Source organism: Ambystoma mexicanum, chromosome 13, assembly GCF_040938575.1.
Source record: "Ambystoma mexicanum isolate Mex_15411 chromosome 13, UKY_AmexF1_1, whole genome shotgun sequence".
Taxonomy (NCBI): domain Eukaryota; kingdom Metazoa; phylum Chordata; class Amphibia; order Caudata; family Ambystomatidae; genus Ambystoma; species Ambystoma mexicanum.
In genome coordinates, this window is record NC_090938.1 from 735,851,132 (window position 1) to 735,875,115 (window position 23,984).

Genomic DNA, 23,984 nt, shown 5'->3' on the forward strand with positions numbered 1-23,984 from the left:
TCTTGGCAGAAAGGTGGCCTTCCTACAACACACGTTTCTCGTTTTAATACTTTTTATAGGGCCATATGCTTTGGGTAACAATTATATGATAGGTTATTTATAACGCGCTAAATAGCGAGAGGTTTCTAAGAGCGGACCTGGGATCGAACCTGTGTTGCTCCACGTCGTCTTGTTTCCAAGGAAAGCACTTTGCCCCTGAGCTATCCTCTCGAGACAATGATGCCCTCACCGAGAGAGAGAGAGAGAGAGACTGTCTGCATCTTGTGTGCCACCCAGACGTGTTGAATCCACAGCAATTGTGCAAAAGAAAGAATACACCAGTTTTTAAAATACAGTTCATTTAAATGCCTGAGTCTTTGTTTATTTTGCGTTGCCCAGATCTTTATGCACATAATGGCAGCTTGACTTGCAGGTTGCTGGGGGCCACAGTACATGTCAATAACCAATGACAGTCTGCAGTGTGAAACACCCTGCTAAACGATGAAGCATATACAACTTCAAAAGTGAAATGTCATCAAGGTTCAAGTAAAACAGAAAGGGTTTAAGCATAAATGTTTTTTAATGCAGCAATTATTAGTTATTACGTGGTGCGTGAGCATCGCCTACAAGCTGAACTATTGCATTGGAGTACAGCTAGGAGGGAGAGGCCATGTGATGAGGGACACATGGCGTGTGGGTGCTGTTTGGTTATATATCTACACATTGATGGCCAATGGCCATCCTAAACCCTCTAGCCATCCTTGCCCACTACCTCTCATTCCTGCCCAAACCCTCCCTCCCCCGCCCCCAACCCAGGATATCTTTGTGATAGATTTATCAAGCAGTAACATCGAACATCAGCCGCCTGCTGACCCATAGCATTAAAGCTAATATCAGATGCATTGCAAGACTTTCATGGAAAGCAGCTGGTGCATTAGAAAGCGACTGCCCAAGAAGCAAACGAACTGTGCTAGGTATTCATTTGACTAACGCATTGTCATATAAAGACATGGATTGAAAAAAGGAATATTTACTGGGTGTGAAGCCGCTCCTGTGTCCATGTTGTCAAGGATGGGCTCTCAGAGCTTATGCACTTGCACAAAAGAAAAGGCTGCAAAAAAGGGAGCCGGGCATGGGCGTAGGACATGGGGGGAGGGAAAAGGGGGACAAATCCCCATCACAATTTTAAGTGGGGGGGATACAATGGCATTTATCCCCCCCAGAATGTGTGTCTCTCTGCAGCGTGTAAAATACGGACTGCAGCCTGTGCAGTGATGTCAGCGTGCAAACTTCAGACTGTCTGAGCAGGTAAAAAATATAAGAACTCGGCTGCTCGCTCATGTCTGCCCCCTAACCCCCTGCACGGAGGCAGTGGGTAGAGGTGAGAACGGGGGGGAGAGTAGAAAGGGAGTGAGTTGCAAAGTTACACATTTTGTTAAAGGGGGCAAAGAAGCAGTGGAGGAGGCACAGAAGAAGGCTAGAACAGTTGTCTTTCCCTCTGAATACATTTCCATTCGGAATTTAACAGGCTTGCTGTTGTTAGTCTGAGTAGTTCATTTTCTGGAGAGCATCACATTGGGTGGAACAAAATGAAATGTTGGTGCTGGTTCGTTTAATCTCCGGTTATGTTGTCTTTGGGAAATTTCTAGTGACATTTGAACTCACACACCGGAGCAATCTTTGCATCTGAATTCTGCATGGCCCCCAGGAGAGGGTAACAGTCTTTCCACAGGAAGTCGACACTAAGCCAGAAATACCCATAGGTTTACCTAGAGGGCTAGGATGATAAACAAAAAGTCTTGGTTTAAGTAAAGAAATAAAGGGGGTTTTTGCATAGCAAAGTGTTTTATTTATAGCACTTCCATGTAACTCGCAGAAGTAATTGGGAGAGGTACTTTATGTGCTCAGCAACTCATACGAGGCAATCAGGATGTACTGCTCAGTGGGGAGCATAATGGGGGCACTCCACTTCCAGAGGGTGCGCAGATGTTTCCCTAAGTGTTGTCGGGGTGTCTGCTTTCAATAATATGCTCCTTGAATGACGATGGATTTTCATCTCACTTTTTGTAGCGCGACTTCAATATAATCATCGGATCAAATATGGATCCGCGTAGAACCTGCTGCACTTTGCGTGAACTGAACTGACTATCACCTATCCCCTCTATCCCTGACTGCTGCAACTCGATGGAGAGACCTCAGCTTAGCTACCATACTTAAGGTAAGTCAAAGTGGCCCCCCCTCGCCCAGGGCAGTGCAGGCCGGCATGGGTTGGGGAGGATTTATTAGAGGGGACGTCATAGTTTTTAAACACGCGTGGCGCGTTGCCAACGGATCAGGGAGGGAATCGTGGCCTTTTAATCCGTTTCATGAATTGAAAAACCCAGTGAGTGGCGAACCCTCGTTTTATTTCATGAATCAATCATTATAACAGTAAAAGACAGTGGCTAAGGGGAGGTGTGTGATTTGTTAAGGATTTCAATCAGGCGATACACTCTGCTCTCGGCCTAGTGTACAGCGCAATGGAAAAACGTATTTGATATATAGATTCAATTATTTGAAAGATGTACCACTCGTATCACACCCCTTGTTTAAGAATACCCCGGGTCACGCTGGACCAGAAATCAGGCTGGTTTGTAAAAGGTATTACTTATTCACTTAGTTACGATCAAATCACAATATATATATTAATAGGTAAACAACAATCACCAATGGGGTGACAGAACACAGAATGATATCTTTAATACACTAGGACTAAGTTATGAGCAAAACAAATGCAGGACAGAAAATAATACTTTGGTGTTGGTTTCAGATCAGATAGCACAATGAAATCCCCCTGCAACACCCCTCAACCCACCAATAAGCAAATTTAAATAATGTGAGGAGATAGCAGGTATTCAGAAATAGTACAGATCACAGTGTCTCACTTCCCCATTTCCCCCTTACACAGAAAGAGAAAAACAAAGTGGGCATTTCAACTGTCAGGATGACTTTTAAAGTGGCTGAGCAAGAACTCTAAATGTGTGGAAAAATGCTTAATTTGTTGTAAATTCCTATGGGAGCCGCACACAAGCATAAGCAATGATTTAGTCAGCAGAAAACATTTGAAATCTTAAAATCCAAGTCGGAAGCAGTTTAAATCTATTTTACACGTGTCAAAATTGCGCGGCAAACTTTTCTGTGTGTGATATTCGTGATAACGGGAGAATCGCACTGTTTTGGATAGCTACAGATGTTAGCTACAAGTAGAAGTTGACATTTCGTTTCTAACTGGGGGAGTTATAGCAGTTTTAGTAGAGGTCGTTTTTGCGAGATAGGCAGGAGAAATGGAAAGAGGCTTCATTTTTAAAATCTGAAAAATATTGACTATGGACTAGAGCATCCAAGCTAAGCCAACAGGCCGGCACAGGCAAGAGTAAGGAGTGATTCGCGACTCAGTCCTGGTTCGTCGCTGTCCACCTAGGAGCACTAGGCTGGTCACTCGAATGAAATTAATAGATCAAAGTTGACAAATGACTAGAAAAAAGGATGCTTTTACAGATAGACAGAGTAAGATTTCACTACAGATTTAACAATATTACTGATTATGGAAGTAAGGATAGTTCAAAGGTTAGGAGAGGACAAGATAATGCAAGGGAATCAACAGTTTCTAGATTTCTGTTAATACTCACAAAAATAAAATGGATTTAAGATTTTGGACCGTCAGGATTCCGGACAGTCAGGATTCTGGACCATTGTATCGGATCTATTAGGGACTGACAGCTGGGCACATCTGACTTGACAGGGTCAGCAAGGCGCTCTGGTCACAGCACGGCGCAGCACAGCACGGGATCTGCCCTTCTTGGTTCTGAGGGTTTTCAATTCAGCAGGCAAGCAGTAACAGCACAGCCCGGCTGTATTATGATGCTTCACTTAGGCTTTTTGGGTTCTGTTCTAGAATTTGAGGCCTAGCTGAGAATGGTTCAGCTATGCAATAGGCCTTTGCTTTGCCAAGTTTCTGGAGTCTGGAACAAGGAAGATGTAGATTTCAGCAGCAGGGTGCTCTGCCAGCATCAGGGGAGTGAGTGAATCTCTATGTCCCTCTGTGCTCTCCGCTGTCTCTATTTATGCCTTAAAAATTACATCACAAAGGGATGTATGGGCCGGTTTAGCTAAGCTTGCCCCTGTAATAGGTGATTGGGTCAGAGTCTACTCTCTGCCTTGATAGGAGGAGAGAAACAGAGTGTCATCTTTATGGTGTAATTTTATGATGCTGAGAATCCACCCCTAGCCACTGGAACACAGTCTAATTTTGGCAAAATACATATTTACACATGTGCAACCTAAGATCACACACACAGATTGCATATTTTACATAGCAGCTATTCCTCAAAACCTCGTAGCTGTGGGATCTTGTCTCCGCCTTCTACAGAATGTTGCCCTTTTCACTATGAACACAATGTCCAATTTGTAAGCACATTTCTACAAATGTGCGTGTTTAGCATAGGGCGTGTACATTGTCACAATTCTAACAGTAATACATTTTGCGTAAAATCACATATCTTGCCATTGCTGTCCATAACATGTGACACAGTTCTGGCACCTCTTCGACCGTGCAGCCAGAAATTAAATCAACAACTCTGCCATTTTTGTATTTTTCACCATTTTGACTAGCAAGTTATAAGTCTTTTAAAAAGTGTTCTTTGTTCATGCCCAGCAACAGATGGTTGCTTGGGTCCGCCTCTTTTTGTCTCCCTGCAGTCCAGGAGCATGCTCCTCCTGGCTTCTTCCTTCTGGAGGCCATTTACGACCCCCTTCTCACTTCCAGTTTCCTGGGTTGGAGGATGTCCATTGTTTAGTCCTGGGCTAACCAGCAATTACCACCTCCCTGTGAGTTTCAGCTGAGAGGAAGGCCCTCTTTCCAGGAGGAAAAAACCTGCTTTTCCAATTTTTGCAGCTCAGCCAGGTTTAATTTAATTGTTAAATTCTTTTGGCTTTTCTTTAGCACAAAACAAACTTGTGGCATCAAATAACAGATAGCATTCTCATTCAAGATTTTAAACCTATGGGATCAAAAACAACTACCATATGGGTTACTATCAGTAACAGGCCTCTTATATTGCAAACATTTGACTTTCAGTTTATAACATGTTAAAGTTTAATCAGGAAGGCCCCTGACAGCTGTCATCACAGGTAGCCCTCTGCTGCACAGAGATTGTTTTACAGATCCACAGGCAGGCCACTTTTGCTATGGAGATCTCTTTATGGTCTTAGCCTTTCTGGACCTTGCAAGTTCACAGTGATTCCTTAAACTAAGTGATTTGTAGCACCCAGTGAGAATTTTGAATATTTGGAAGGTGTTCTGTACCGGCATTCTGAAGTTTCAGCAGCAAACAAAAGGTGATTTAAAGCAATATTTGGAGTTTCATTTAACAAAGCACTGTTTTTTTTCCTTCTGCACTCCACTTTCAATTGTTGTGGAGCTCAGTGACACCTTTCAGTAGTGAGAGCTCTGTTCCACCACTGACAACATGCGTGGCAGATTGGGCAGCCATCTTTTTGTGCGTTGAAAATCGTGATTTTCAGCGGTTTTGGAGCGCACAAGGGTTTTGTGGCCATTTTGCTGTTTCTGGCACCACCATAACAGAGTGATGCAGCATAGCAGAGCAAAAGTGGGTCAATACATCCCATAGCATTACCTTTAGTTGTAAATCAATTTAGGCCCATTGGAGGCAGATGTGTTCCCGCGACCACTACATGATGAAAGCCACCTCTGTCCTTTTCAAACGGCTCCTACAGTTTTTTGGTGCAATGTTCGCCCGCGCTTTTTAAAGTCCATACAAGAACTAAAGTCGTTTTACTGTTGTCACCGTCCAGACGTAACTTACTGTTCTTGGTAACGTAAGGGGATCCGTGCAAGTCACATTTGGCTGGGTGGCTACTCCCGCTGTGGCAGATGTGGTAGCTGAAACAGCCACTACAGTCCTGTGGCTGCAGAGACTGCTCCGAGGAGCGGAGCAAACAGAGCCTGCCCCCCTCATGGCGCATTTGGCTGGTTTGGTTTCCCCTTAGCTTTCGCCCCAGTGAAGGGAGCCCGAGAGCAGGTGTTTTCCGGACAGACATAAAAGATCGATCATGTGGTCCACAAGTTTGATTGCGAGTGGGATAGAATTGGTGCTTTATTCTTCTGAGGACTGAGGTTGCGTGTTATGTTATAATAACCCATGCTGTTTAAACACCCTGAAACTTTGTGTTGTTAAAGAAAATGGCGAATACGACTATAACACTGAAAGTAAACTTAGTGTTAAGAGCGAAGACAGAGCTGGAGTCGGGTGTCGCCGGTAATGGACAGTGTAGAAGAACAAGTTACTCTCTTACCTGGTAATGTTCTTTCGATGGGATGGTCCGACGACGTATTCCATATCTATGACAGTAATCACCACAGCTGTGCTGCTTCGGAAAATCTTTCGGCGTCCTGCGTCAATGACGTCGATACACTGTCCTCGAGGGCCTCCGTCGAGCTGACGTCACCAGATGTTATAAGTAGGACGCACAACGCCCATAGCCGCAGTTGTAGGGTTTTCCCCAGAACGTGTGGCACCAAACCACTGCCAGTATGACCACAGAAAGCCTTGCGGAAACATAAGCTGCAATCGCATAAGAAATTCTGTAGCGGGGCAGGTAGGGAGGGAGCGATATGGAATATGTCGCCGGACCATCCCATCGAAAGAACGGTACCAGGTAAGAGAGTAACTTGTTCTTCGAGGTGTTTGGGTCCTCCGACGTATTCCATATCTATGACAGACTCCAAAAGCAGTACCAACGTATGGAGGAGGGAAAAATATAGAAATTTAGAATGCCCAATCAAATTGCAGAGTAAAGATCCGCCTTACCAAAGGCCAGATCCTGCCCATGGATAGAATCTAGGGAGTAGTGTCGTACAAAAGTATGGACCGAAGCCCATGTGGCTGCTTCACAGATGTTACGAATAGGAACACCCCTCTGCAGGGCAGTAGAGGCAGCCATACCTCTAGTAGAATGGGTCCGTAAGCCTACCGGAGGGTCCTTACCTGCCAAGCGGTAACATTCAGAAATTGCCAAGATAATCCATCTAGACAAAGTCTGCTTAGTAACAGCTTGTCCCAAACGCCTTCCAGCGTAACCAATAAAGAGCTGATCGTCCACTCTAACTCGGGACATGCGAGAAATATAGAAACTTAAAGCGCTCCTAGGATCCAACCTATGGAGCCTCTCCTCTTCATTACCAGGATGTGGAGGAGGATAAAATGCCGGAAGAACAACCTTCTGGCTTAAATTAAATTCTGACACCACCTTCAGAAGAAAGGCAGGACGAACTCTAAGGATAACCCTGTCCTTATGAAACACAGTGAAGGGTGGCTTAACTGAACATGCCTGCAACTCACTCACTCTGCGAGCGGAAGTGACCGCAACTAAAAACACAGTTTTAAGGGTTAACAGCCTCAAAGGACAAGAATGTAAACGCTCAAACGGAGCACCCATAAGGAATTTCAGAACAAGTTTCAAATCCCAACCAGGCACCCGGAAAGGTGACGGCGGAAACACATTAGTAAGTCCTTTGAGAAACTGAGAAATTAAAGGAATTTTGAAATAAGAACACTCCTCAGACGAGCGCTTAAATATAGACAGCGCCGCCAGGTTACCTTTAACAGTACCCACTTGCAGGCCCCTGTGGGCCAACGACAGCAAAAAAGACAGAACCACAGGAATGTCATATGAAAAAGGATCCACGTTCTTAACCCTGTACCAGTCGCAGAACTTTCTCCAACGGCAACGGTACAGGGACTTTGTTGCCGGCCGTCTGGCCGAAAGCAACACCTCCATCACGTCTTCAGAGAGGTCCCAATCCTTATACCTCAACCTTTCAGAAGCCAAGCATGAAGGCTGAGGGATCTGACTTCTGGATAGAGAACTTGACCCCCCCCCTCCCGTGAGAGCAGGTCGTCTCAGTAGGGAAGACGACGTGGATGGCAGATGGACAAGTCGAGAAAGTGAGTACCACGTCCTCCGAGCCCAAGTGGGAGCAATAAGGATCATCCGGGAACCGAACCTCCATAACCTCCGCAGCACTTGCGGGATGACGGGGACTGGAGGAAACGCGTACAGCAGTGGGAAGGACCACTCCACCACGAACGCGTCTCCTAAGGCTCCTTTTGGAGGAAATCCCCGGAGCAGAACCTTTCGCACTTCCGGTTGACACTGGAGGCGAAGAGATCCACCCGAGGGGTCCCCCAATGGGCGAAGATCTCCAGGAGAATCTCCTGAGCCAGCTCCCACTCGTGAGAGATCGCGCTATGCCTGGAAAGAGCGTCCGCTGTCTCATTTTCGTCTCCAGCCAGATGAACTGCCGAGATCGAAACTTCCTGCTGGATGGCCCAGAACCAGAGCTGCATCGCCTCCCTGCACAGAGGAAGTGACCCTGCCCCACCCCCCTTTTTGTTGAGGTAGTGCATGGCCACTGTGTTGTCCGTCAGAATCAGGACATTCTTTTCTCGCACAGTCGGCAGAAAAGCCTTCAGGGCAAGCCTGATGGCCCTCGGCTCCAACAGATTGATATGGAGTCTGGACTCCGACGGAGACCAACGACCGCTGACGGTCAACTCGTTGGCATGAGCTCCCCATCCCGTGAGGGATGCGTCCGTCACGATCGTCACCTCGGGCTAGGGTAGCCAAAATGGAGCCCCTTCATCAGATTGCCTTCGACGGCCCTCCACAGAAGGTCCTGGGCGACCGAAGGCAGAACCTGAATAGGGTCCGACATCCTGCCGGACCGGCACCAGAAGAATGCAGGATGCCATGAGGCCGAGCAACCTCAAGAACTCGAACGCTGGGAGACTCTGGGCGTGTTGAAACTTGTGCACCATCTGCTGAATGTGATGAGCCCACATCTGGGGAGGAAAACACTGCCACAGGGATGTACTGGAGCCACTGGGTTGGCGTCAAATGGGACTTCTTTAAGTTGAGGGAGAAGCTTGTGAAGGGAGTGGCAGGTGACGGGCAGATGATCCAGGACTTGCTCGGGAGAGCGCGCCCTGATTAACCAATCGTCCAGGTAGGTGTAGACGTGAATCCCCCCTTTCCTGAGATACGCTGCCACAACCACCATGAGCTTGGTGAAGACCCTCAGGGCGGAGGTCAATCCGAACGGCAGGACCTGAAACTGAAAGTGCGAGTCGCCAACCACGAACCTCAGGTACTTCTTGTACTTTGGATGGATCGGCACATGAAAATAAGCGCCCTTGAGGTCGAGCGATACCAACCAGTCCTGAAGTTGAAGGGCCTGGAGGACTTGAGAAAGAGTAACCATCTTGAACTTGTCCTTCCTGAGAAGCATGATCAAATCCCCCCGCCTTTCTTCGAAATCAAAAAATAAAGGGAATACCATCCCTTATTCCTCTCCGCTACAGGCACCAGTTCTACGGCACCTTTCTCCAGCAGGGATTGAATTTCCTGCGCAAGGAGCGGATCTGGACTCTTCAAATCGAGATTCCCTGGCGGATTGTCGGGAGGCCTCTGCTGGAGAGGAAGACAGTAGCCGTGGGCTATGATCTCCAGAACCCACACATCTGAAGTAATGGCACGCCACTCTACAAGATGCTGCGCCAGCCTTCCCTCAACCGGTGAACCATGGGACATGGCCTCATCACTTAGCTGAAGCGGCTGCGGCAGTGCCTGAGGGCAAAGAGGCAACTGCCTGAGCGTCCTTGGCACCTCGAGTACCCTGTTTTCCACCTCTGGCACTCCTACGGTGGCCCCTTTGACTTGCAGCTCCTCTCGATTTACTAAAGGATGATTAATATTGAAAGGAACCTCCCCACCATTGCTGTCTCCTAGGACGAAAAGGCGGAGGTTGGCGAACTGCAGCGCTCAACGACTTTGCTGCAGCTTTGGAGGTCTGCCACCTCTCAAGGCTCTCGTCAGCCTTGCTGCCAAAAAGATGTTCACCATCAAAGGGCATGTTGAGGAGCCGGGCCTGCACATTAGGAGCAAACCCAGACTTCTGCAACCACGCAAACCTGTGTATTACGGTGCTCGCCGCCATGGACCGGCTGACACAATCTGCCATGTCCAAACCCGACTGAACGGCCTCACACATGGCATCCTTGCCATTCTGTACAATAGCAAGAAAACCATCCGTTCCTCCCCTTCGGGAATATGTTCAGCCGCCAAGGAAATACAGTTCCACAGAGTGCGCGCGTGAAACGTGACAAGGCACACACAGAGTTGGCTGCCTGTAAGGCCATACCACCTGAAGACAACACCTTCTTCGCCCAGCCATCGAAACGCTTGTCGTCCCTATCAGGAGGGAAGGTAGGGTACGACGCCTGCTTTGCTTGAGCCGTGGCCGCCTGCACCACCAAACTCTCCGGAGTGGGGGGTGTGTGGTCAAGTAGCAGCGATCACTACTGGCTGGGCGGTATTTTCACGGCAAAGACTTACTCACTGCCCGGAGACTCTCCGGAGCAGTCTAAGCTGCAGCCACCCTTCTTTGCAAAGCCATATGGAATGGCAGTACCGGGTCAGTCGGAGGACCTTGGTCGAGGATGTCCGGCAGGTCATCCTGCAGAAAATCCACAGGTGGCACAGACCAGCCCAAGTATTCTGTGACCCTCGACATAAGGCGCTGGTACGAGGACTCGGCATGGGTGCCAGGCTCAGGCCGACAGAACTCCACCTCCGGAGAGGTGTCCAGACCACTGGCGTCGTGAAGTGACTGATGCAGGTCTTCAATCTGGATGTGACCAGACAAAATCTCGTCAGGCACCTCCGCAGGCACCAAACCTTCCTCAGATCCCTCATCCCCTTCAGAAATATAATCCAGAGGTTGGAAAGAGGGCACAGAAAAAGGGACAAAGACATTCTTAGCCTTGGCCAGAGCCTTTCGGGGGGGGTTCCACCGTGCCACGGGGTACCTCCGACAAAGCAGCCTCAAAAGGCGTTGACGGAATCGGCGTCGAGCGAGGCGCCGACAACTTCGACAGCGTCAATGCAGGCCTCAAGGGCGGAGCCCCGAGCGTGTCCTTCGACAGCCTGGGCACCGATGGCATTGACGGCTTCCTCGGAGGCAGAGCCTTGAGAGAGTCCCTCGACGACCGCTCGAGCCCAAAGGCGTACGAGAGGCATCTCTAGGCATCTCTAGCACGGTCACGGCCAGCGTCTTTCGACGGCACGGACGAACCGGAGCCCTGCGACTGAAAAATCGCCATCATCTCCTTTCGGAAGGAATCCCATTCCTCAGGAGCGGAATGCTCGTTGGGACAAGTAACCCGCCGACGGGCGGAGTCTTCGGATGAGGAAGGCGTCCTCAAGAGGCAGAGGAATGGCGAGACCGACTCCTGGACCGAGACCCCCCCCGGCCTCACGACGACGATACAGAGAGTCGCCCTCGAATAGTCTGTCGAAAGTGCAGTGGATCGAGACTCCGGGGCTTGGCCACCTTACCCAACGACAGCTTCTTCTTATGCTCCCGCAAGGCCTTCGATGTAAGCGACTGGCAGTCGACAGTCATCAGTATCGTGGTCCTCCCCGAGGCACCAGAAGCAAGCGTTGTGCGTGTCCGTCAACAACATTTTGGACCTGCAAACCCGACACTTCTTAAAACCCGACCGAGGGGTGGAAGAAGCCGAAGACATCATTTCAATACACAAACGAACAGGTTCGAAGAACCGAAAGAACAGGATTCAGAAGAACCGAGAGGCACGCCGAGATCTCCGAAGTGAACACGTTCGCGGAAAAAAATGGAACTGAGGCTACGGGTGTCGTGCGTCCTACTTATAACATCCGGTGACATCGGCTCGACGGAGGCCCTCGAGGACAGCGTATCGACGTCATTGACGCAGGATGCAGACGCCGAAAGATTTTCCGAAGCAGGCACATCTGTGGTGATTACTGTCATAGATATGGAATACGTCGGACGACCCAATCCCCTCGAAGCGCATGTTAGCACTGACTCATCTGGTCTCGATATATATACACTTATCAGTGAATATCAGTGAATCTATCCCTTCGTGCTGCCTGGCTAATGCAGATTTGATGCCCCTGCTCCATGTGTCCTCTCTCCCAAGCTGATTGAACCTCACCCTCACCAACCTGTACACCCCCCGGTCCCCCTTCATGTGCCTTGCCTCCCGAGTTGCTGAGCATTGCTACTAAGCGGCCGCATGGCAGCGCCCACAGCCAGTCCTGGTATTTTAGATGGCATGTTAGAATTTGTAGCTTCACATTTACTACTAAAAACGTGGACCTCCAAGTCACAGAACACAGTGTTCACAATCAGTACTGGCAAGCTGTTCGTGGCATGGGGCCACTGCCAGCTGTCAACCGGCTCACTGTGCTTCCTGCCTCTCTGGCTAGCAGCTACATGAGCTACTGGCAGGGACAGGAACGCTGCCCTAGTGGTCTTAGTCCAGAGACCAGTCTATCTGGGGAGGATATACAGAGTGCAGGGGCTGTCTGCAAAGACACTGCAGCCCCACGGGGAAGAGGGACAGTTAATGTGTAATTTATTGTTTTTCAATGCAATTGCTAGAGTCCTGCGCCCGGCAGTATTATGTTGCATGTATCACTGCTTTTCCAGTATTTGTGCCATGTTTTTTCGGGATTTACCATATGCAGTGCCTCGATTTCTCTGCACGCGAAATTTACAGCCACTGCTTGCATGGCTGTAAAGCCTGAATCAAGTGATGCGCCAGAATGTCCTACATGAGGTCCCTGCAAAAGTTTGCTAACGATTTTACCGGGAGATTTACTACCAAACCTTAAATTAGGCCCTACGCTCCTCATTACAGGTATGGTGGGAACAGTAAAAATGAGTGGTATTTTACATACTTCCTAGTTTTAAATTAGCACCTCATTAGCGGTTGGGATCACACAGGCTATTTATCGCATGGGTTGTGTTGGTGCCGTTGTTCCAGGTGAAGGAGTTCGAGCGCAGGTGTCCCAGAAGTTCCAGCAGGTGTCGGTTCCAGCCGGGAAAGGAAGGGAAGGTACAGGCTGAGTGAGAAGGGTCGAAATTATAATGGGGGTTAAAAATATTTTAGTGAGTGCAGCTGGGAACACGTGGTGGGGGGCATGTGTGCTTGTGGGGAATGCGGGGTCGGCTTGGGTTGTCTGTGTCGCGTTTAGCATAGCAAATAGCAGAGATATGGCTAAAGGTTCCTGCCATAGCGTCCGTCTGACACGAGATTTGCAACTGTCTTTAAACAATGAATAATGTTGGGAAGGGCTCTTATTGCGAATCTATTGAAATCAGGTAGCATTATTGAAAGGCAAAGCGCTATGGTGCTTATATATGGGTGCAGGAGTGCGGTCGTTTTTTGTTGCCGGGCTCAGGCATGGGGGGGGTAGAGAAGTTAAGCATGATTGGGCAAGCTTCAAATAGTCGCGGGTAATGTGTATGCCTGCCCTGTTCCTAGTCCGGAAGAAGCGCTTGAAGGACAAGGTGATTCGGTAAGACACGCTAAGTGGTTTTAGCCAACTGCAATGTAGCATCAGGTTTTTCCATAGGTCACCTAACGGGTAGAACAATCAAAATATTACAATGAAAGGGTTACATGGGGTGCACATGGAGATGGGGTTCGGCCATGTTTGCAGGTGCATTATGGGAGTTGTGGTTTGCGCTCAAGGGCGAGGTGTGCACTGCATTTTGCAGAGGACAAAAGCTTGGGGGCCTGAATTGAATGGAATGGATATGGTCGTGCTGGGGGGCCGCCAGTTAATTATATATGCAGTATAATAACAGAAATTAATTGAAGGAGCACAAGGGGTGGAGCCAAGGGTGGTAGGTCTGCGGTTAGTAGGATGGTATCTCCTATTGTGGCAATGGACGTAATTCCTCTTTAATAATCAGGTGTTTGGAGTGCTAGAAGGGTTCTGGTGTCATGAAGTTTCAGTGTTCGAGTTTCAGTTTCCAGCAAGGAAGGAGCGTTGTGTCGTGTTCAAAGTACAGGAGGTGAATGTATGAAGGAGTTTTAGTTCGTAATGGGGATGGAGGGTCGTTAATTGGTAGGCCGTGTAGGCATTTTTCGTTTCTTTAGGACAAGCAAACATGCGTGTAGGGGAGGGCAAACTCCTTTATCCACGGAAGAGCACAAATGATTCCTTTGCACACAATGAGCAGCCAGTGGGAGGGGGGTTGGGGTCACGGGCCATAAAATTGCTCTGGGAAGCGGTCTCCGTGCCAGGCATTTCTGCGTCATAGGCCCCTGTGGGTTTGTATGTGGACATTGTGCAGGGTTGCTTCAAATTACATATATTGAGCTTAAATTGGGTGCGGTTATGGCGAAATGTAATGTTGGGCAATTTAAAGTCCCCACGGAACCACAGAGGTTTGGGCACCGAAACCACAATACATAAATCAAAAAAGCAAAGTCCAAAGGTGTCCCCTATCCCCCCCCAGTTTGTAAGGGTCTCCTACAACCCCTAGAGCCGGGCCCCTCCCGCCCCAAGCAATCGATACACTGGCATAAACCCCCTCCAAAGTCATTAATCCCAGAAATGTGTCATGAAGCTCACCTCTGCATCATTCACATAGTGGACCTCGTCGAAGATCACCCACTCCAGGTCCCGGATAACGTCTGATCCATTGTACAACATGGAGCTGAGGGAGGTGGAGTGATGAAGAGTGGGAAGAGGATAGAGCAAGTCAGGGAATGCGGCAGCAGTAATCAGGCAGGGGAAGAGAGCGAGAGAGAAGGAACCGGAGAGACAGGAAGAAGGGCACGAGAAAGAGCGCAAGTGAAAGATGATGGCAAAAATGAGCACCAGATAGAAAGGAACAAAAGAGGAAAACAAGGCAACAAGAGCATGAAAGAGCACAGATGAAGGACATAAGATGGTAGGAACAAAGACGAGAATGGGGAGCAGCAAAGTTAGACAGGCGAGAAAAGGGGAAAAAGCAGAGGCGGAAGTGAAGGTGATGAAGGAAGAAGTAACAAAAACATGTTACTAGAGAAGCTGAACACACACAGTTTATCTTAATACAAGTATACACCCCCTTCTCCGAGACAAGGCCCGAAAGGCGAACTCACCACTAGCCATTGACTAGTGACAATTGACTCTTGGGCAGTGGTAGATCGACAGGGGAGAGGGTAGGTGGGAGCAAAGTACAACATGTGACCAAGTGTTGCACTCGGGGAATTGCAAGTGACTAGTCACTAAGGCTCCTGTTACAACATTACACTTGCAGAGGGACATGAATGTACAAACCCTCTATATAGAATGGTGAATATTGTTGTATAAAGTAGAGGAATAGTAAACAGAAAAAGATAAAAGAAGCGGAACGCCGCTCCCGACCGTTCATGCTCAATTCGATCACTGCTATTGGCGTGTACGTATAATGGAGGTGGCGAGGGACTTTTTGTAGCTAGCTAGAAGCCTGGAGCTTGACATTTTTAGCCCCGATGTCAGATATTGGTAAATGACACGGGGGTGCTCTTCCTATTCTGCACTGCCACTGCTCTGCCGCACTGGAGGGAGGGGAGGTAGTGCAGTTGGGCTGTACCAGCCTGAACATTCTTCCTGTGTGTGCTGTACTAACTCCAGGCAGAGAGCGAGACCGCTGTTGCATATCTTGTCTTCCTCCCTCCTCTGTGTGCGGATGTCCACTAGGGGAGGGAGGTTTACACCGCAGAGCAAGCCCTCTAATCTAATGCCCCTATGCTCTGCGAGGACTTAGAAGGGTGCTGCCATAGTTGACAGAGTTCTCTGCCACCCCATGCGACCTCAGCTTGGCCATGTGAATGCAGTCTTGCTCAGGTGCAGGAGTGGGGAGGTTTGGGGCTAATCTCTCAACATACCGCAGAATCTCAGTGGTCATGATGAGGCATGACCCATCGGGGTGGAGCTGCACGTCCCCCGTCAACAGCCCCACATCTTTGAAGGTGTTCTTGAAATCACGAAACTTCTGGTTGGACAAGGCTTTGATGGGGGATGTGTAGATAGTCCTGAAAAAAGAAAACGGGAAGATATCAAGATCAGGTTGTGAAGGGATTTAACAACTACGGGCTGGCTTGCGCGCACATGCACATCCGGCATTTCCTCCCACTCTATAACCCTTCTCACCACTTCCAGCCTTGGCCCTAACCCTTACCAAACACACACAATGCATCATTAACACCACCAAACTTGCAAACACTCAATGTGTTTACTCTAATAATGCCCGCACACGACACCTTCCACACCTTCCCACCGCCCATCAACTCACCCACCAAGCATTTCTCCCAACCCCTAGCACACTGCATATGCAACCCCCTTCCCCTTGCCACCGATGTACATCATCCACACACCCTCTCCACTACCTCATTGGACACGGTCTACCACCCACCTCACCCAGCAGTCTCCAGATCAGAAACACACGATTCAGACAACGCACCCAGCCAGCCTCTGACACCCACCAAGTCTGCCAATCGCTCTTGCATCCGAGCAGACGCCACTAGCCCCAACCTTTATGCACACCACATTTCGGAAATCACACTCTCAGCCACCTCCTCCTCCTCACCTCTTCACTCTCGCACACCCTGCACTGGCCTAGCCTGTACACACCATCTCTGCTCCAGAACACATTCACCCCCCCCCCTAAAACACCAATCCTATTTGCCAGCTGCCCTAAAATCCCGCCTGCAGCATCAACTCCTCACACCCCCGTTATCCCCCTCCCACTACACCACCTCCACAGCCCTCCATCCCTTACTCAAACCTTCACCTGTGCTCTCATTAATGCCCACTCCATCTGCGCACATGCCCCCGACATCCACGACCTCATTATCGAACAAAATCTTGACATTTTATCTGTAACTGAAACCTGGCTACATGATGCTTCCGGCCCCCTCCTGTCCCTTGCAGTACCCACAGAGGCGTAGGCAGGGTAGGGCCTGAGGGGCAAGGCCCACCCAAAATCTGTAAATGCCCACTCAGCAGTGCCATGTGGGTATTTACAGATATTTTTGTCAGTGCAGTGGGCCCAACTACGTTAGCATCAGGCCCCATTTGCTAGACAATCCTGGCTACGCCTCCGAGTACCCATAGGCTAGTCCATCCTTAGAGCCGATCAGCAAGACAACCTAGGAGGCGGCGTTGCCATCATACACAAATCAACTCTCCCCTTAGAGATGCACCTCTCCAACACCCACCAGGCTATCAAATCCTTCTAGCTAAATTCCAATCCTCCCCCCAAGCCCCCATCAACCTACTTCTCCTCTACCGCCAACCCACGCATTCTGGCACCCCAGATTCGAACATCCTCCTCATCACCCCTCTCCACAAGCCCAAAACAAAATTGATCCTCCTACGGGATTTCAACCTAGGTTTTAACGACTCCTCCGACCTCAAAGCATCCACCCTCACAGCTAGCTTAGATGAGATGAATTTCTCCCAGTTAGTCCTCCATCTCACCCATGAGAAAGGTAGAACTTGTGACTGTATACTGTCATGCAATATTCCACTCACCCCCACTCTCCCCCTTCCCACGTCAGATCACTCACTAATCCCTTCCACCTTCACCACCCTCAACATAAACACACCTAGCATCAGCGAACCCCCTCGCATCACCGCCAGACACACCCGCAAGCTCACTATCAAGCTTCTAGCCCCCTCCATCCTAGCTTCACTCATCCCACCCCCTGATAATTCCACACCAGAAGCCATACTCACATCTTACAACTGGGCATTGCTCAAAACATTAGACCAACACCCTCCCCTCAAAACCACCTTATTTATTTACTAACATTTATCGAGGCGCTTTTACAGACAACGTACTTAGTTACAGAATACAATAATTTATATTTACATCACATAAGTAGTACAGGAGTGATCGGGTGAGAGAAGCAAGGGGCAGGAGGAGAGGGGGAGACCGGCTGTGTCAGTTGAAGAGTGTGGTTTTTAACACTTTCCGGAATGCTGTGAGGGATGTCTCCGCTCTGAGTGTGTTGGGAAGGGCATTCCAGAGTTTGGGTGCAATATGTGTGAACCCAATTCCACCCGCTTTGGCCCTTTTGATACAGGGGATGCGAAGTTGGTTGGCGTGGCAGGTTCTCTTGGGACGTGAGAAGGTATCTCTGACAATGGTTTCTGAGGGTTAAGGCGGATATGTGAATGTTAAGCAGTTGTGCTTAAGAGTGAAGGTCTTGAAGGTGATCCGCTCCTTGACGGGGAGCCAGTGAGCAGCTCGCCTAACCTGCATGATGTGCTCTCTTAACTGAATGTTTAAATCTTGAACACATCTGGAGAAAAATCATTGCAACATAGACAAGGCTTCACTGGGACGTGGCTTTGGTAGGACTAGTCATACCAGGTCTTCAGAATGCTACTCCTCTTCTTTGGGATCTTGGCTGCAGTCAAGGATTTGGGGAACGGCTGCGGGACTCCTCCTTTTATCCTAAATTCAAGCTGGCCGGTGTTACAACCCACCAAAGGTAATGTTAATGTTAAAGGATATTTGTACTGCACACTATCACCACCAGAGTTGTCCCCTGGTGCTCCGGCGGCTTTGAAAAAAAAGGGAAATGGCGGTGGGGTGAGTTAGTTGGAATAAGCTGGAAAAGTGCAAGAGAGCAGTGATGTGCTGTTGGCAGGCTCAACCTGGTTAACTCTGTTGGCTGGGCTTGGGGTGTTTTTTCGGTCGGTAGTCGATGTGTGCTGTTGTGCGAGTCTATGTGTGGTTTGTTTTGTTGCAGTGTAGTGAAGTTTGTGCAGATTGTTGTTTTACAGGCTTGTGGTTGTGTTTGGTTAGAGTTTGAGAAGTGTATATAGAGGGGTGAAATTGTTAGGGGATTGGTTAATTGGCAATGCTGTCTGGAGGCAAGGCGCTAAACGTTCATATTCTTTCCAGGTGGGGCACACAAGCATTTCTGCATCTCCATCCAGATCTGGGAGTGGCTGACACTCGCAGTCCCTTCCACACATGACGCCCACTCATATTCATAACCTTGTCCAAGTTCAGCCCTGGCCACCTCCGTCCAACCTGTCTGTACGCGGGGCAAGCAGGTGTTTTGGTGTCTTTAGGTAAGTTTCTTTTTTAGGTAAGAATCTGCACCATTCAAACTGACAAGAGTTGTCCAATCATGAACAACTTCTTGCCCTATATCTGCCCAGCAGCAAACATCCCCTGACTAGAATGTGGATTGGAACAAGACAGCCCCATCACCCTCCGGCCGGGATGCACACACCTACACTTTGCTAGGGAATTTCAACCTCGAGCAAGTGATTGTGCATGCCTTACAAGGCATTTCCGAATCTGAGAGTCTGGAAAAAGGCCAAAGAATAAGACGACCAAAGGACAGGCGGAAAACTGCATGGCCCTCTCATTTTGGGTATAAAGGGTTTAAAAATGACATTGTGCTGTAAAAAACCAACGTGTAGGCGAAAACAAATGGTAGACATGTGTCTGTTGCCACCAGTCTGACCTGGACACATCAAAAATTGGTAGGAGTAAAAAAAAGGAAAAGGGATACATGGTACCCATGTAGCATTTCACTGTAAACTGATATGTACTACAGTCAAAGAATACAGGAATCACACACAGGGGACAAGTAACCAACCATATAGTGACTGACCATTACTCTGAAATAGTCGAGTTGAGCAAGGGAAGAAAAACAAAAAGACTGTACTTGCCTCCCAAGGCCAGGACAAGGTTTAAGCCACAGCAATTAGTCAGGGTTCCATTGATGTAAAGGAAAAGTTTTTCTCAACAGCTGCGATGGATGTCATATCTTTGTAAATTTATTGGTATTGAACTGCGTGTTTGTGCATGGTCACTAGCCACAATCCTAATCACTGAGTTGAGGAGTCCCTCAAGGTTCTTAACTCTGCTTTGGTAAGTCTCTGAAAAATAGGGGGGTGGGAGGCATGGCATTTTCTCAAACTGCATCTCTAGAGGAAAGAGTGTACAAGGGTCTGTGATCTGGGAGAAAGCACTCTTCGGTATCCTCGGTTTTCATGGAGAGGTCAGTTGACCTTTATATCTACACTTCCGTCTAAGACATATTGAGACATTGTCAAATTCCCTTTTCAATCTTTAATGCTGTAAAGAAGATAAACCACTTTTTTGCATTAGCAGCTTTTAGGAGAGTAACCTACAATGGACCTTTTTTGCTTTGATGAGGCAAAACATGTCTCTAGATCTCATGGCTGTCCTCCAGACAATGCCCATCTCATTAAGAGCACAGTGGGTCGATCAATTTCAGGAGCAGCAACATTTACTCCTGTTAGGGGAGTTTTTCTAAATTCCCACTCGGAGGTAAGACTTTAGTAAGCTATCCCAGTGGTTTGTAGATCCCCAACTCTTATTATCAGTCTGTACTACTCAAGGAACTTGGTACAGTGGCAGAACAATCACGCTTATCTTAAGAGGAAGTTGTGAGCCATAGGTAAGTACACTGAACCTAGCTAGTAATGGACATCAAATAAACACATACATTTATATTAAAATATGCATTTATTATATTTACACAAGAGTCACTAATACTTAGCGCAATAAACCAACACACACAGATATACTTTTCAATACTTTCAAAGGGTCCCTTGTTAGTTGGTAGGTGCTGAACGTATACAATTGTTACAGGAGTTTGACCGTTCTATCAGTAATAACGCGCACCCACAAAGTAATACAGTAATTGTATTTAGTCTGCATCCACATATAAGATAGTGATTTTTGGGAAGGAAAACAGTTGGTTAGGATTATCCTAGCAGAGCTTCTGGTTCTAGAGGCAGTTTTGCGGGACAGCGAGTCTCTTAAATTCCAAAACGCAATCTTAGCTTAAAGGCAGTTCAGAGAGGCTTAAAGTCTTGAATAGGAGCAGAAGTCGAAAAAAGCTCCTTTGGATACTTTCTAGTCTCTAGGAAAGAAGATACAAGAGAACCAACGTTGGAGATCCTGTTAAAGGACTCGCTAAAGGGACACAAGCAGCGGTTTGAGTCGGAGGTAAGAGTGGGTTGCCCCGAACACCTCTTTGTGCACTAACACGCTGGCGCCCTTCTGGAATAAGGTAAGCACTACTTTTTCCCCCACAGTACCTTAAGTTAGAAGAAAACGTTTGTGGTAGATGCTCTGCGATGTTGCAGCTCTGGACCCGACCTCTGGATTCCTTGGTCTGATGACTGAAGGCAGGACAATGGATGGGATTTATCAGCAGCAGTCTCAAGGGAGGACCTCTGGCACAGCGTTCATCAACTTCTTAGGTCACTCTGCGATTTTGTCTAACTGCTCTCCCTCTAGACCACCACATTCCTCTGGCACCAACTCTGTGTGTAAATCGTTTCCCTAAACAGAGGGTAGGTGGTCGATCAATTCCCTCATCTGGCTCCCTCCTGTGTAACAGCCTCCCCCACCCCCTCTGCGCCTTGAGCAGGACTATCTTAAGCTCCTCAAGACTTTCCTCTTTACCTCCTCCTTCCAGTCTTCCCTCCTCTGCTAATGCCACAGTTGCTGTGATTAGTGTGCGGGCCCTTATGCATCCTTGGGGCCCCTAACCTCCCAAACCCAATTGCCCAGTTCCTGTCTACCCTCAGCACTTGCCTTGGCACACCCTCTGCCCTGGAGGTTCGCACTTCCACATAACACTGCTCCAGGCTGTGTAGCATCAACATTCAAGCACTTCATCTGTGGCTCAGGCATGAGCTCAGACTCCCCAGCACTTACCTCCTCTACCCTCTTCCTTACTGCACTTGCACGTTCTGAATACCTACAAGGCATAGTAGGTTTTGTTTTCCCTCCACTGCTTTAAATACTGTGTTTGTAATGTTTTTCACTCCCTCGTTTCCTCCCTCGCCCTGTGGGCGCTTTGAAACTGTATTTTACTTACTGTATAAGCTTCTAACAAGCAAACAATAAATATAAATAAATGTTGCCACCTTTTCTGCAGCACCAACCAAGGATGCAAGTCTTTGCTTCCTGCAGTTCCATACTCTGATAAGGGGATCTGGGCGTGTTGGATCGGATCGCTGGAGTGTCATTGAGGGCTCAACAAAGATTTGGACTGATTCAGCCTTTCCACGGCGATGCACTCGAAATGGCCAGCAGGTCTCCTGGTATTGGGGTTCTGTAGCTCTGGAAACTCACAGGACCTGGGGAGATGGCTCAAATCAAAGTTTGTCTTGGGACTGGTTGTTCCCGCCAGTCAAAGGGAAGGAGGAGTCCTCTTCAGAGTTCCTCAGAAAACAGGGCCAGGACAGCAGTGGTGGCTTCACGTGTTGCAAAGGGTCTGCAGGCGTCTCTGGTCGTCGTCTTCTTCAGTTACTTCAGCATCCAGTGGTCGACTTGCTTTTCACTCCAGGAGCCTCACCTTTTATACAGTTCCAGCACACTATCCGCTGCAATCTCGCTCAGCAATTTAGAGAAAGGAGTGTTAGGCTGTCCAATTAGTGGGAGCTGGTTCTATCAAGGCAATCTGGCAGACAAAGGACAGGGGGGTGGAAAACTCCTCCCCCACTTCCTGCCTGCCCAGTCACTCTGAAGTCTAGGCGGGGACACCCAATGGTTCCCGCCAAAGGTAAAACACACACACAGGCAGCCCCCTCCCATAATGGTAGAAGGGCTAACAAAGAACAACCATGCTAGTAATGGAAAACAAAAGAAGGGAGGCCTGAGGTCGGTACTTGGGTGCCCCTATTGTGCACTACCGAGGCTATGGACATAGCCTGCGGTAGAAAAATGACAATAGTTGGTAGAACATGTCCACTGCCCACAAGCCATAACCAGAAGATTGTCTTTGTGACTAAAAAGCCACAGGAGCAGAGAGAAGGGGAATACTAGGTATCCCTTTGGCACTCTACATAAGGTGATGTTTGTCCATCTCTCTGACTATGACGTTTTAGGAGAGATACTAAGAACTGTAGTTATTCTAGGATCAAGAAAATCATCTCATAGGAGGACCCCAAGCGTCCCCAGCAACACTGCCTATATAGGAGCTGTGTGCTGCAACAGTAAAATACAGGTGCCTTGAAGAGCTATGCAGGAAAGCAGACTCCATAGCATAGGTACAATATAAAGAAGTGAGTTCCGAAAGACACAGCCCAGAAGAATGAATGAGTGGAAAAAGGCTGCACTCAGTCAGGAGTTCAGAAACAGGTCCAGAAGTCCAGCAAAAGGTGCTGGGGGTCTCACTCGGACAGGGGATGATGCATAAAAATGATACATCTCCCTAGCAACTCCATATTATCACGTACTTTGTCAGCTACGACAACTTCCTATATCCAGGCTTGGGAACGCTTTAAAGACCATACACACCGTGTTTTGTGCCGACTACAATCTCTAGGCAAAATACGACTTATTTTGTTCCGGTGCAGTGCTCCCAGGAAGAACGAAGTGGGTATTGGAAATTACACGAAGTGGACTGCAAAGATTCACGGCCTGTGCATTCCCTCCTGGGCCCAGAGGGGATGAACGAAAGTATGAAAAACGTGCACCCGTGGATTGAGGATGCTATGAAAGGATCAAACATCTTTTTTTTTTTGGAGAGAATTTCCTTTGTTGTTAGTGGATTATTATGGGGCAACTGTTCCAGGTAATGGTTTGTTTAGAAGGAATAGCCTTACACGTTTGCAGTGCCTCTAGTTGTGTGGAGGGGTCCCCCTAGTGGTTGAAAAAGCTATTTCTGCTGCCAATAGATTTTCACTGGGTGAAATGCTGTTTTATTTCAGCGCTAGAGAGCAGGAAAAGTAGAGCATACTTGAAAATAATTATAAAAACAATCCATAGACTCATGGACTCCAAGAAGCAAGCCTTTGCTTTTTTCTGCTCCACTGGATTACCTTGAATTTCACGGGTCCATCTTAAGCTTGAATGCTGCGCCTTTTCTGAACCAGGCAGTTCATCCATGCCCTGGAGTAAAAGCTTGAACTGTTAGTGATACCCTAAGTTTGTAAATACTCCCCCGCCCGTCTCTCAAGATTGAGACGGAGTGCCCCTGCCTGAATCTGGGTTGTGGCATAATTGGTGGGTTCCGTGGTAATATCACCCTCAGGTGCCACAACAGAGACTGCTATGCCTTTTACTA

General features: G+C 48.2%; 1 protein-coding gene across 1 annotated transcript in view; it reads right to left on the reverse strand.

Annotated features, from left to right (window-relative positions):
- Nucleotides 1-23,984, reverse strand: part of SKIC2 (SKI2 subunit of superkiller complex) — a 403,793-nt gene that overhangs the window by 267,858 nt on the left and 111,951 nt on the right. Inside the window, exons 11-12 of the mRNA XM_069635003.1 lie at nt 15,792-15,938; nt 14,509-14,593 (exon numbers count right to left, since the gene is read on the reverse strand). Coding sequence (XP_069491104.1) covers nt 14,509-14,593; nt 15,792-15,938 — 232 coding nt within the window. The remainder of the gene's footprint in view (nt 1-14,508; nt 14,594-15,791; nt 15,939-23,984) is intronic.